Genomic DNA, 15697 nt, shown 5'->3' on the forward strand with positions numbered 1-15697 from the left:
AAAACTAGGTCAATATTTTTATTATTAATTTGTTGTAAGGTGTGCATATGCAAATTCTTGTGGTTATAATCATTCCACGATACTAATGGGTGTCTCTAAATTCTTATGTAACATACTACTTTTTCAATGGTTCTTGAAAAATATTTTGTGTTCAGAATTATAAACTTAGTGTTTGTTTGTGACATTATGTAGTATTTGCTTTATATGACTTCATGTATCTTTGAGACTGAGTGAGATCCAAAAAGCATATGATTAATAAAGGAAATTCATTTGGACACTGATTCAAAAAACAGGCCTAGCTATGTCAGGCCCTGACACTCTAATGGTAAACAAGACTGATGAGTTCCCAGCCCTAAACACTTAACACACTACCAGGGAGGAGTCATGTATAAATAGTAAAGAAACAAGTAGCAAAATACTATTATTTCTAAGGGGAGAGTGGATAACGGGCTGGTGAGAGAGAGCCTGGGAAGATGACTATAGATTTGCCTACAGTGCTGCTTCTTCAAAGCAGTGAGTTTTAACCCAAGACCTATAGGATAAGCATGAGCCATTGGAAGAACTGAGAGAACTGGATCCAGGTGGAAAGACAGACAAGAAACAAATCTAAGAGGTGGGAGAGGTCTTTGTGTATTCAAGGACAAGAAAAGAGGCCAGTGAGGCTGAAGCAAAGCAAAGAAGGAAAAGAATGACAAGAAATTAAAGCTACAAAGAGAGAATAAAAGCCCAGGTGCAGCAGATCAGCTACTCCTGAGCTCATACGAATGTCATAGTGAATGTTGTTAAAATTACATGAAGAGAACTTGCAGAAATGTCAGTGAAAGATGGGGTTGTTACAAGCTAAATTACGTTACTCTCATAGTCACATGTTGAAGTCCTAACTCTCAGTTCCTTGAAATGTGACCATATTTGGAGATAAGGACTTTAAAGAGATAATTACATTAAAATTAGGTCACCAGGCTGGGCCCTAATCCAATATGGCTGGTATCTGGAAGACATGTAAAGACATAGGAAACAGATGCCACTTCTAAGGCAAGGAAAGAGGGTTTAGAAGAAAACAACCTTACTGCCTCCAGAACTGTGAAAAAGTAAACTTTCCATTGTTTAAGCCACTTAGTCTGTGGTATTGTGTCATGGTAGCCCTAGGAAAGGAATACAGAGGTTAATCTCCCCCCCTCCCCATGTTTTCTCCCTGGGTTTCTTCCTCTGATATCAGCTTAGCTCTCACTTTTCTTGTAGGCTATTATAAGAAGTTTCATTTGTATCCCATAATCACTGAGAGATCATGACTGAATTATATTTTTTACAAAATCATGCTGGCAGTTGAATGGTCAATAATTATAGAGCAGCAAGAGCAGAACAGCTCCTACTCTAGGCAAGTTGATAGATGGTGGTGGCCTGGACAGGGAGGTGGCAATGGAGATAAAGAGTGAACAGATCAAGGAGCACCTCTATGTGCAACTGCTCACAGAGGATAAGGAATAGGATTTTTTCCCCCAAAGTACAATAAGCAGAGAGATAACAATTATTGTTCATTAAAGATCTATTATATGAATCTCTTCTCATATATTAATTTTTTAAATCCTCACAATATGCTTTACAGTGCTATTATCATAAGAATTCTTTGTATCCGGAAACTGAGCTCACAGAGGCTAAATACTGTATGCCAAAATCAGAATGCTAACTCTCTTGTATTAACCTCCAAATTGTGTTCTAGCTTTACAATATTATATTATGTCATAAAATAATAATTAAACAATTATTCAAGTAAATGTGGAATTTTATATCTAGTCAATAATATGCAATACCTATAATTCTGTTGTGTTCATGAGTAGCTTCTAAGCTACATTCCTGCAGTACCGTTTTATGCCTTTACTTTATTCTCATTTCAGTCTGCTTGAGTCTGTCTGTCTACAGCAAAGGTGAAATCTCAATCCTTTATGAAGACCCAAACTAGCATAGTGCTTTGCACATACTAGGTGCTGAATAACTATGTGTTTCATTATGTTTCTAATATCATCTCAAGTAGTGATTTTAAAACCCTTCAAAAGGAAAAAATGAGATTCATTTGCTGCATCAGTTAAGCTAAAAATATTTCCAGATTAAAGCAGAAACTGTGTCTTATTTATATTTGTATTCTCTCCCAGAACCAATCAAAAGCCTTAAATGTAATAGGTTTCTGATAAATCAATTGTCAATGAATAATGGTCGCTATGCAATTAAGAATAATTCTTAGAGACGCTTCCTCTAATACCACTGTTTAGGATGTTCAAATCAACCTTACTAAGAGCATAATTACATAGAAACCAGATAATTTTGAGCTTGGAAAGACTTCTTCCCATAATTTTAAATGCATTCGTGTAACATCAAAGACATCTTTTATTACAAAATCCTGCTTATTTTTTGATAATAGGGAAATTTTATTTTTCTTATTTTTTTTCTTTCTTGTTTTTCTGGAGGTTTTTTTTTGGGGGGGGGCGGGCTGGGGGCAGGAGGATTACTGTAATTCTCTAAGGGATTATAAGAAATTGTCTGTAAGGCAAGCAAGGTGGTCTTTAACAAGTCCAAGAAAGAGCCAAGACCAAGAGCAATTCAGGAAAATAGTTTCACCTAATTAATGATTCTATCTTACTGGGAAAGAGTGAAGGTAATTAACAAAGTATCAGATAATTTTTCACTAGTTACTTTAGCAGTCACAGAGCTGGTTGAGGGTATCACTGCTTAATTTTTTCTCCAAAAATGATTTCCAATATGCCGTTACATCATGAGAAAGCCCTAAGGTGTTCTGCTCATCTTAAAACTAGTCAATCCTTGTTCTCTACATTGGCTCCCAGCTATGCATCTAAGGAAACAGTCCTGGAACTTTTAGCCATCCACATCATGTGTCCACCTAAATCCACTAGTGCTGTCTAAAATTCTAGAGATTTCAAGAACTTAAGAGAGAAAACAACAAAGAATCTTAAGTGAAATATATACCCAAATCACTAATTTTCCCTGTCATTTACAAAAATACAGGAATAAAGCTTTCCTGAATATTAAACAAAATAACAGATGCCCATTAATATTGCTGAGAAAGCAGGAAAAATATAGATTTCTAGAAGTTTCTTTTACTTAGGAGACATTAAAGATTAATGCTTCTTTTATAATATTATCCTTCTATCAATGCTGGTCTATTCTGCAAATAATTAAAGCTATCAAATGAATACGAAAAGCAACAATAAATTGTGCAAAAATATGAAGCCAAGAAATTCACTGAAAAAGAATACTCACTCATGGCCAGTAAAGATGAGAAAAAATATTCAACTACATTAGATCGTGACAAAACTCAGAAAAAAATAAGATCCCTGCAGGATAAAATTACCATGTCAAATATTCCATAGGAAACACCCAAACATACACACTCTTCCCTGACATTAAAGGGTATTTGGATTCTGAATCTCATGTTCATTGTAAAAGGGACTTTCATTTTACAAACTCATCATGGAAAACAGTTTGGCATTATATTTTCAAGTGAAACTCCCACTTACACGAAGACCTAGAAAAATCTATTCCTTGATATGTATGCAAAAGAAACTCTTGTACATTTACAGCAGGAAATTTGGACCAGAATATTCACAGCAATACAATCTTGGAAACAAGTAATAAGCCAACTGCCAAGCAGAGAAGATAAATAAGCTGGTTTCTATGCTATGGGAATATCACACAACAGTTAAAATGAACGATCTATAACAGCACGCAACAATAAGAATGAAGCTAAGCAATATATAATTAAGTCTAAAAAACATCAAAAGTTTAAATACAGACATTTCAAGGCAATTAAACATTTAAAATATACTTTCAAAAAAGATAACTTTTTATAAATTGAAAATAAATTCAAAAAGTATTCAGAGTGGTGGTTAATTTGGGAGGGGAAGAGAGAAAGATAGCATGAAGGAAGCACATAGCAGAATAAAAGTTGTCAAGGTCCTACTCTGTGCTGGCTAATGGTTTAGTTGGTATGTTTACCATATTTTAATTAGTACACGGATGGGTGGGTAGATGTATAGATGGAGGAATGGAAAGAAGGTTATGTGTGAGCCAATAAAAATGTTTCATAAACCAAGGATTATTTTAATCCAGAAATCAATTATATGCACCTGAGGCTTATTAGAATAAATATATCTGTAAAGTCCTGGTATAAAGCAGCAATGTTTAATGATAAACAAGTATTAGCTATGGTATTTTTTCTACCTGAAAAAAATCTAATAAGCCACGAAGTATTACCTAAATATTCACCAATTTACTAATATCCCACAATCTATATTTTGCAGTGCCTGTTTCAGGAAACACCAAATGCATCCTTCATATCCTTACCTTACAGAAAATGTAAACATATAATAGTACTGTTGTGGTAGTCACCCTTTTGTCACCAGAACCAAAATACCTGACAAGAGCAATTTAGAGGAGGAAAGTTTATTTTGGCTTCTTCAGAGATTCAATACATGGTCAGTCAACTCCACTACTTTGGGCCCAAGATAAGGCAGAAAATTATGGTGGAAGGACATGGCAGAGAAAAGCTGTTCAGCTCATGGCTACCAGGAATCACTGAAATGAGAAGGGGAGAAAGGAGAAGGGGACACAGAGAAGATCGCCCCTTCCAGGGCATGCCCACAGTGATCCACCTCACCAGCCACACCCCATCTATGTAGAGATACCACCCAATCAGTCCATTCAAACTAGGATGGAGTGGTTTGTTTACAGCTCTCATAACATAATCATTTTACCTCGGAATATTCCTGCATTAACACAGGAATAACATAACTAGTTATGTTTTGTTTGGTTTTGGTAAATTGAAAGAATAAGAAAGTCCAGTCTATCTTCTAAAGGGGTCTTTCTTTCAAATGTCCCTTCCCTCCACTCTAACATTAAATTATCCTCAACTAGATTATTCCCAGTAGTACACAAACAAGTTATGATATTTCTAACCTTAAAAAAGGCAACCCTCTGTGTCTCTTGCCTTTCACATTTAAAGTTCTGAAAAAGAAAATCTGTACACACTGCCTCAACTTCTTCCCTCCCTATTCAACTTCATCATCAATTATATCCAGTTTTCATGCTTAAGGTGCACAAAAATTCCTTTCATCAATACATACCATCAGTTCCCTCCACGTATAGTATTTTCCCTGCCAATTTTAAAAGTAATCATATTTCTCCCACTTTTAAAAAGCTCTCTTGATTCTATCTCTTTACAACTACTATCCCATTTATCTACTTCCTGTACAAACACCCAGAAGAAAATTCCTCTCATTCTGTCTTGAATGTACCCAGACTTCTTCATTCACCATGCTGCTAAAAACTGCTCTTGTCAAAATTATTGAATATATGCACATTGCAAAATCTAGTGGTCAATTTTAGGTTCATATTTTTCCCTTCTTGAACTGTCAGAAGTGTTTAACTTAATTAAAATACTGGTTTTTTCCTACTCATGCACACTCTGTTTTCCTGCTATCACACCTCACCAGCCATGCCTCCACAATCTTCCGGGAAAGAGATTCCTTTTCCCTTCTCTCTGCTTAGCATCAGAGCTCAATATTGGAGCCTCTTCTCTATCATCTGTAATCTCCCAGTGACCTCTCTGGTCTTATGATTTTAAATAACATGTATGTTGACATGCCCATCATCCCTAAATTCCAGGCTCATGACCACTTGATTCTAGTAGGCATCTCAAACTTAGGCACATAAAACGGTTCATCATACCCCAATCTGCTTCTGCTATAATTTAACAACTCCATTTTTACTGGGTGTTTAAGTCAAAAACTTTGGAGTCAGCCTTCACACCTTCCTTTCTGTCATATCCCACATTCTAGCTGTCATCATTTGACTCTAACTTCAAAATATGGGCAGAAGCCAATCATTTCTTAGAAAATGACACACTTCTCTGCTGCCAGCTTGGACAAAATATTCATCCTCTTTTGCCTGGTTTATTGTGAAAAACCTCTGCATATCTGTCTTTGCCTCTGACTGACTGTTCTCAACACAGCAGTCAAGGTGAGTCTTTAGCGGAACTTGCCCCTGCTAAAATCCCTCAAGTCGTGTCTGGTCTGACTCTGAGGAAAAGCAAAGTCCTCAGCATTCAAAGGTTTGCACAACCTTATGTCTTCATCACATGGACACCTTCTTTTTCCTCAGCCCTGCAGCACAGGCATGCATGTTCGCACCTAGAATCCCATCTCTCCCCAAGACCCCACCCAAATGGGGCTTATGCTCTTACTCACCTATGATCAGTGTTCAATAGCACCTTCCCGATGAACTCTCCCGATGAACTACGCCCAAGTTTAAACTGCAACCTCCTCTCCTTCTTTAATAGTCCACTCAATAGCAGTTCAGCAACATCTAGCACACTATAAACCATTTATCTCTGATGCTTCTTTTCCATTTTTTTTCCACTACCGGGTGAGTTCGTGAGAGCAGAAAGTTGGGTAACCCTCCTTAACTTTAAAAAATATCATCCTCACCCATTTTCCCAAAATAGAAAACAAGGAATCTTTTTAAAAGTTTCCCTTTTGTATATCACCCCCCACATCAAATTTAACAGCAATTCTTCGTCCAATTAAACCTACCAAAAAAAAAAAAAAAGCCTCAGCTGATTCCACTTATCCACTTACACCCATTTTTACTACATCTACATTGTTTTTCCATGTAACCATCAACTTAATGGAGAGAACTCTAACCTGCCAAAAACAACAACAACAACAAAAAACTTCTTCATTGGTTCTCTTGTTTCCATATTGCCCTGCCTCTTTTTCTTCATGTAGCAACTAGATGGATCATATTACTATCTAAGTAATAGCATGAAAATATCTCCTCTTAAAGAATTCTAACAATTTTCAGGTTCACTGAGGAAATAATCTGTTTATATACAGGATCCCCAAAGGTCTTGCATGACCTAGACTCTGTTCACCATCCCAAACTCATTCTATAAGACTTGCTCTCGCTTTCTGACTACAGGCAGAACAAACACCTTTCACTGTCTAAATGACAATTCTGTACTATATACCTTTGGACTTTGCACTGGCTTTTTATTTTTTATTTTTTCTGCCTGAAAATAACTTTTCTCCTACACTTTCCATGCCTGCCATGTGTAGGTCTTTCTTAATTTGAAAAACCTCCTTGACTACCATTTCTATCTAAAATAGATTCCCCCATCTAAATTCTTTTTCTCTCTCTTACATGCTATTAGCTTTTATCATAGCATTTTCATTTAATTATTTTGTTATTTGCTTCTTTGCTATTTTTATTTCTCTCCATAAAGACTATGAGGGCCAATGCTGGATCAAAACCATATCTTCACAGCCTTGCATTATTCTGACACAGAGTAATTTCTCAATGCACATAAATAGATGAATAGATAAATGAATGAATAAATGAATGTAACAAATCAAAAGAGAATGAAGCTTTACATTTCTATCACTGTGTGGAGTTGAAATGTATTTTACATCCATGTATTTTAAAAAATGTGTTCTCTGTTGACATTCAATTAATAAAGCTAGTACACAGGAACTACACTTTGAGATATAAATCATTTGAAAGCATTTCTTGGAAAACTTGTTTTTTGTGAGACAATATTTCAATTAACCTCAATGAATAAAAGTTTCTGCATTCACTTTTTCCATTTTAAATGTTATAAAATGTTTAGAATCAAAGTTCTTATTTCAGTAGTATATTCCTGAAATCCTAGCTATTCCAGAGGTTGAGACAAGAGGAGTTCAAATTTAAGGTCTGTCTTGGCAACTTAGCAAGTCTCTGTCTCAAAAAAAAAAAAAAAAAAAAAGGACTAGGGATACAGCTCAGTGGTATAGTGTCCCTGGGCTCAATTCCCAGTACCAGGAAGAACCGAGTTTCATTTCACTCCTTTGGGGGAAATATAGTTTTGTTTATCTCAAGAATTTATGTAACTGAGTAACAAGAAGGCATTTTGGGGACAATTCAATTAATGATATATAGGATTATGCGAAAAGCCTCAGAGGTGGACCTAGCAATAGACCAGCTGCCTAAGGGCTTAAAGTTGGATTGGATTTTGTGACCTCATCTATTACTCACTGAATCTTGTTCTACCTTCTTCTCTAAGATATTAATGAGGCTTTCCCTACTTCTCTTTGTTTATGTGATAATCTTAGTAAATACTGTATATAAAAATGTTTTCAAAACTGTAAAGGACACCACTAATGTGCAGTCAAGTCCTACTATGTTATGAGCAACCTTGCATAACTGAGTTAGGGCAAGATTCCCAAATTATCTGCCAGTGGTTAGTAACCTAGCTATGCATTTTTAAGAAGGCAGATAACAGTTTTGAAAGTGGACCAGAACAAAGAGGAATGATCCTCTAGCTTCTCTGTGGAAGGGTTCTCTTGTGCGTCACTTCTAAGCAGGTCCAAGCTACTTCAGCATGATAGCAACTGATTCATCAGAGGTTGAAAGAGCTATGTCCCTTCTGAAGTCCCATTCCAGCTTCTCTCAACATGCCTCCTTCCTTCTCTTCTCACCTTTTCCCCTTTTCTTCCCCAAAGGGAGAATGTGGAGACAAGGGAGAAGAGATCCTGGAGGGATGAAAAGAAGAGAACCATTCCAGCTCCTTTTATTTCCCCACTGCAAGCTGTGCTGCTGAGTTAAAAATATGTAATTTAGTTTCCAAATCTATTTCAACCCCTGCCTGGCCTACTGAGCAATCACAAACCATCCAATTTCAATTCAAATCTTTGCTTTTAGCTTTATTTTAAATGGAACACAGCAAAGTTGTATAAACAGATAAAAAGTAAATGTTCCACAAAGAGCAGAAGTAGGATTAAAGGAACCAGGAAGTCGATCCATATTTATAGTGTACCAGTCAAAATCTGAATTGTTTTCATCTTATTTATAAAATGTCAAACTTTCCACAAAGTATAAAATGTCATAGAAGGGATCAAACTTCTAGCATCCAGAGTCTGTGCTAACAACAAGTTTTCTTATTATTTTCAGTTGGTGCACATTTACAATTTCATGTAAACAGATAACACATTTTCTGCAGGTGATAATTACTATTCATCTGTCACATTTGGAATAGTACACATTTAGAAAATGACCCATTTCTACAAAAAAAATGAATCACATCTACCACAAATATTTATGAGCAGAGTACAAGAAAAAAAAACATAACATTGTACTTTGTAGTAAATTCTTAATCATTAATTAACTGCTAACCATTAAAGTGGGGAGAATTTAGCCCCTTCCCACAATGCTTTGAAAGTATGCCCAGGTGAATAATGCAGATCACTTGGCAATGAGAAGTAAGATGAGTAATAATGCCCTTGAGAAATTTAGCAGTATTGTAGTTAACCAAAACCCAGGATTGGCTTACACAGATTGTTTTCACTCATTATCAATATAGTGTTACAGGAGAGAGTACATGGTCAAAAAGAAAAAAAAATCCATATACAATGGATACCTTCTCCCTTTTGAATTGCAACTTGCTTTATAACCAATTAGACAGATATTATTTTAACTTTCAACCTATAATAATAAAACCATATAGTTCCAGTTATGGCTTTTCACTTTCATTTATGTTCAGGTATATCAGTTCTCTGATGCATATTTAAACTATATACTAGTTGATGCTTTTGTTAATTAATTTATTTTTTTTTACTTGAAATGTCATGTTTAAAACTTACCCTTTCTGGGCAGATAAATCCTCTCTTATTGATATAATATAGTTTTAAGTGGCACCACATCATCTGAAACATTCTCCACAAAACTATTTTTGATCTAAAATGATAATTTCCCAGTCACTTATGAAAGATCATGCCTTGACAAATGATTCACTTCTCTAATGAAGCCTCTTTTCAGATTTGCATGAAGGCAAATGCAGTGTGGGCAACCTATCCCTGGAGTAGCAATGGGAAAAGAACCAGAAAAAAACTCCCATCCTTCTCATCCATCTTTATCACTGTCTACACACAAATACTGAATTAATGCCTTCAGTGGCTTCCCATGACTTTGTCAATAAAATACACACACACACACACACACACACACACACACATACACACACACAAAAAAAATCATTTGGAATTCAGAAGACCTGATCCAAGCCTATCATTAATATGCTATGTGTCCTTGTCTAAATCCTTTCTTGTCCTCGTTGCCTCATTTGTTAAATGAGAAGAATGACCCTAGATAGATTTCAAAGAATCATCAACTCTACTCCATCCAACTACATTATCTCCAACAACTCCTTCTAACCTGGGACCACACTCATCCTCCCTCATATCTAATGCTGTCCGCTCCCCACTCTTTTGCCTTCTCTAGTCTCCCACCATCTCTCTCTTATATACCCTCAATAGGAAGCATTAGATTCCTCCATGTTTCTAATATTATGTGATATTGATCACATCTCATTGAACCTAATACCATCCCAATCTACATGGTTTATTTTTTAAATACACAATCAATCATGGTTCATATTCTGTCCCTGACATTTACTAACTGTGAGCTTGAAGCAGTTGCTTAATTTTTCAAGCCTCAGTTTCTTCATCTGTAAAAAAAAAGGATAAAGTTAGGATTTGTTCTTGGGGCTGTTGTGAGGCATAAAGAAATAACTGTAAATATGCATGGTCTACATGAAAATTTTATATAATGAATACAAAATTAGTGGATGTTATTATTGGTACTACTATTACTGCTAAAAGAATGTAAGCTCCTTCAAACTAGTGTTTATGTCTTATTCAATTCATTTGCTGAAGGGTAATTAGAACAGTAGAAAGAACAGGGACTTTGCTATTAGAAGAGGTGGGCTGACCTGGTGAGTGGGATCCTAGCAAGTCACTTATCTTCATGGAACTGGACTGAGAAGCTGTTTGAAGCTACAGCACAGAGCTTGCCACATAGGTTCTTATTATATATGCAAAGAAAATATGAATAGGAGAGCAACAGTACTGTTAATGGCTGATTATCTGTTAGGCTATATATGTATATGGTTGAAAGAAGAAATAACGTTGAACACTACTGACTCCATCATCTTAGGAGGGAAGCAAATGCCACCTTCCCAAAGAAAGTAAAATGAAGAGAAAAGGAATGGATTGAATTCCCTAGCAAAGCAGTCAGCTTCGTGCCCCAGATTCATGCCCTAGGTAGAACACAGGCCGAGCTTTTGGCAGAGAAAGGGACACGTGGGAGGACAAGGGACTTCAGATCAGCTGCCTCCAGTGGAACCTGCTCTGGGCCAAGTAACCAGTTTGAGGGAAACTCAGTTCACAGGGAGCAGGGCAGTCTCAGCTAAGCTCTCAGATAAATCTGTTGTTGACTCTCCTCTCTCCCCAACCATCCCTACCCTGCTGTCAGGTCGGTAGGTAATTAGTGTGGAGGAGAGGCAAAGCTTCTGAGGGGGCAGGGAGATGGGAAAGTACTGGTGGGGGCGGTCTTCTTGTCATAGGTCTCACCAAGAGAGGAGAGGAAGAGAGAGGGAAAACTGGCGGAGGGGGGGTAGGGGGAAGAGGGACAGAAAGAGAATTTTTTCATTTTTGCACACAGGGCATACTTAATGATTTTTCCACAGACAGACAGACCGATTAGGAAGGGACAGACAGAACACACTTGTGCATCTAAAATAGTTCATACCCCCAAATCCAGGACGCAGCCTGTTGTCATAACCATCGAGCAAACTGTCCAGGATGCGGGTAAAATTTTCCGGGCACAATTTCTCCTCCTTTTGGTTCTGTCCTGGGGATTCGTTTAAACTGCAAGAGCCAAAAAAACGGGGGTGGAAAGGATTATTTTAAGAATGCAACTGAGAACAGGTGGAAACAGGTTTGCCTTCTAGGGAAATAGTCGCTTGCCCCAAGCTAGAGACAGGGTTGGGGGTTGGAATGCAGGAAGACCAAAATGGTCAGAAGAGCGCACCCCTTGTCCCCGGCAGCCCGAACCCCTGTACCCACGTTCTTTTTGCACCAGGAGCCCCTGGTCCTCTCTGCATCTACGCGGTCACAGAAAAGCTTGGCTTCAGCCCACGATATTACAGTAAAGAAGGTCCATTTCGCTCAGAGAGGGGTGGGCGGACAGAGAGGGCCAAGAGCTACCCACTTCTCTCCTTTCCCCCGCGCCCCCCAAGGACCCCAGAGAACTCACCAAACAGCCTGGCACAGGAAGTGCAGGAGGGCGAAACTGAACCCGGAGCACAGCGCGATCGCGGGTACCTTCTTGGCAGAAACCATCTTTGCAACATGCCATACTTTAAGCCTGTTCACGTTTCCAGGCTCTCAAGATGCCCTGAGCAGGGTGCGAGGAGAGGGCAGAGTGGCTCCTGCGGCGTGCGCACACTCGCGCTCACACTCGCCCGCGCTCACACTCGCCCGCGCTCCGCCAGCCCGAGCCGCGGTGGGCGTGTGTGTGCACGCGGGCCAGGGGAGGCGGAACCTGCCTTTCCTCGCCCCCTCCTTTCCTCGCTCAGCGTTTAATGTGTATGTAGAGCTATGTATACCGCTCCTCGCCCTCTGGTGCCGGCACATCAAGGTACAGGGGTTAACTTGGACGCGTCAGCGACGCAAAGCCAGGCAAGTTTGTTCCAACCTGTAACTCGGGGGACGAGGACCTAGGTCCTTCGCCCCTCTCCAGGTCTGCAAGCCCTCACCCCAATGTATCTCCGCCTACAGCGGAGCTGGGCTTCCTCTTCTCCCTCCTGGTCCTCCTCTCTTCCGCCGGGATTTGGATCTAACCAATGAAGCTCCTCTCTATTAGGTTGTGCGAGGACCTGTTTGTACCCATTGTCAGTGCTGGATGGAGGTGGAGAAAGGGCGGGATGACGGGGTTTGCTGGGCGTAGGGGTAGGAGGCGGCGGTGAGTGAGGAAAGGGGATCTTGTCTGGGCAGATATAATCTTTGGGACCCTCCCGTTGAGCAGCTAGCGGTAGGAAGAATGTCAGTGGTGACAAAAGGAAGAAGAGATTCCTCCTGATAATAGCGGTTTCAACTACCTGGGCGGACTCTCGCCAAACTTAAGAAGTGGACCCCCTGTTTATTTGTCAAGCTATTGCTTTAAAAATGCCAAATGTGCTTACTCTGCCAGCGCCCACCGACACACGCACGGCCTCCACTTTGCTGTTCCATCCTTTTCTGGAGGGGAGGAGAGACAAGCCACTGCGGGACAAAATCACTTTCACTTATTGCAACACTTCAGACTGGAGCTGTCGGATTTCCAGAGATTGATGGCTTTAGGAAGGAAGAAAGGGGGAAGATAGCTGGGAAGAGGAGAGGAGGAAGAAAGAAAAAAAATGCTTCAGTCTATGTGAGGTTTTTTTTTTTTGGGGGGGGGGGGGGACAGAAAGAAATAAAAATGAAGGGGAGCAAGTTAGTTCATTTATGACTTGAAAGGGAAAACTAAGCACTATATACTTTTACTGTTCTATTGAATAAAAATGAGTACTTCCATCAGATCTTTTAAAAACAATTATTGGTTTCAAGGGAGAAAGTGTCTTTCACATTAATTCTGCTGCATGTGTGGAAATGTGCATATAATGGATCAATGATGTTAAGCCTTGGAATGAGAAATCAATTTTTATATTTTGGTTAGAATTTTAATGATTTGTTTAAATTTTGATGAGTAGTGGGCAATATAAAACATTATATTAGGACTGGACATGGTGGCCCATACCTGTAATCCCAGCAATTAAGGAAGCTGAGACGGGAGGATCACAAGTTTCAAACCAGCCTCAGCAATTTAGCAAGGCCCTAAGCAATTTACTGAAAAATCTGTCTCAAAAATTTAAAAAAGGGGGTGGGGTGGGGAGTGCCTTTGGGGATGTAGCTCAGTTGTAAAGCATCTCTGGATTAAATCCCCAGCACCCAAAACATAAATTTTAAAAAACAACATTATTTGAGAGAGGGGTTTGGGGTTTTGTTTGTTTCAATCTCCTGATTACAGTTTTCTTTCAAAAGGGAAGCCAAAGGTGTACATAGTATGTAATAGACAAAGCATGTGCTGCCATGATGTTCTGTATTCTGCACTGCTGTCTTCTCAGAATTTAGGATACTTCATATTTATTTCATCTGTATCATTCTTCTCATAGATTATAATCTCCTTGAGGCCCAAGCTGGGTAATTTTTATTCATTTGTTATAGTGCATAGTACATGGCATACCCATAAATATTGAATGAACAATTAAATCAGTGAATCACTTGGTCCCACATCCATCTTCATAATTCAGATGAAATTCAAGCTATCTCATTTGGGAAAAACAATTCAAATAGTATATATGCCATGAAAACACCTGTCTCTACATATTTTCGGCATAAAAGCTCAAAATGCATAATTAGTATACTACTTCTTTTATTATTTCTCCAATCTTAATACATTCCTACACTTTCTAAAATTGAAATAGTCTTTTTTGAACTAGATTCCCATACAATTTATGTTTAAAAATATACATATTAAAAACTAAACAACAAAAAATGGCCTTGGGAAAAATAATTTCCATATGTATTTAAATTTTCATCTTTAAATATGTGAAACTAATTGCTGGAAATAGAAATGGTGATCCTCCTTTAAGTGTAGTTATTTCTAATTATATTTTCATTAACTGGTTTATGATATATAGTATATGGTATATATTACAGAAAACAGAATATATACATATATAATACATATACTATAATCTGAATATATAGTAAATATATATTGTATTTACAGTTTAGCTAAGAAAATAGTACAGTCATTTATATCACTTTCTATTTTTTCACAGTCTTTACTTATGCTACCTTTATATTACTTAATGAAGTCATATGTTGGGTTTTTCTGCCTTAAATCTTATTTTAAAATACACATTGCTTATCAACATGAGTTTTCTTTTAAGTAACCCACCATTTGGAGCAATTTTAATTTACATTAAGTTTAAAACATCATTAAATATGCTACTGCTTTCTGTATGAGCTTTCTATTAATGATGGCCCAATACTCTGAGTGGATTCCTCCAACTGACTATATTGCTTTGGAGAACTAAGAAGATGTTAAAATATACCATACCTTCCATAAGTCTTTGGTTGCTATGTTTAGTAGAATTTGAATTGGGTCCAAGAATACTTTTTAAAAATATCATTATGGTAAGCCAGTTACATTTCATAAATTTAACAGATAGGTTTATATCTGATATAATGGGATACAAATAATATAGATTGTCCTAAGGCTAAAGTCTTAGCAGACACTTCAGAAATCCCCTGAAAATGAACACAATATCTTGTACTATGGAACAAAATATATTTTCTTGTGAAAGTGTTCATAACTTTCACCAGATCTGCATACTATGAACAACTATAATATGGAATAATGTTTTGATATAAAAGATGTTGCACATAATGAAATATTCAAACAAGTAGGTGAACAAACATTTGTAACTCATGTGTGATAAACATTTTCACTACATTTTATGAGCTTGTCCATTGTCAGGTTCTATAGTCTATTATGCAACTCTTAAGTATCATTTGTGGCTACTTAGTCCCATATGTCGTCAATTTCTCAAATGTTTTCAGTGTTAATAAAGTGACTAGTAATCTGAAAGAGTTCAACTTATTCCTCTTTCTTTCTGTTAATTCTTTCTGGTAAATATTTAACCAATTATATCCATTTAAAGAGGATAGTGGTTTACTTACTGCTTTAAATTCTGAAGGCTTATGGAGGCAGACTGAATTTAAAATATTTC

General features: G+C 37.6%; 1 protein-coding gene across 5 annotated transcripts in view; it reads right to left on the reverse strand.

Annotated features, from left to right (window-relative positions):
* GABRA4 (gamma-aminobutyric acid type A receptor subunit alpha4) overlaps positions 1–12232 on the reverse strand; it is a gene marked incomplete at both ends in the record, with an annotated part of 70483 nt that extends 58251 nt beyond the window's left edge. For 2 of the 5 annotated variants that reach the window (XM_081304161.1, XM_081304160.1), the window contains 2 exons: positions 11629–11747; positions 12204–12232. In XM_081304161.1, coding sequence (XP_081160287.1) covers positions 11629–11747; positions 12204–12232 — 148 coding nt within the window. Of the gene's footprint in view, positions 1–11628; positions 11748–12135 lie in introns of those variants that run through there. The other 3 variants (XM_081304163.1, XM_081304159.1, XM_081304162.1) reach the window with 2 other exon arrangements.
* Between the last annotated feature and the right edge of the window lie 3465 nt (positions 12233–15697).

Source organism: Spermophilus citellus, assembly GCF_964194105.1.
Source record: "Spermophilus citellus genome assembly, chromosome: 8".
In the NCBI taxonomy this organism is placed as follows: Eukaryota; Metazoa; Chordata; class Mammalia; order Rodentia; family Sciuridae; genus Spermophilus; species Spermophilus citellus.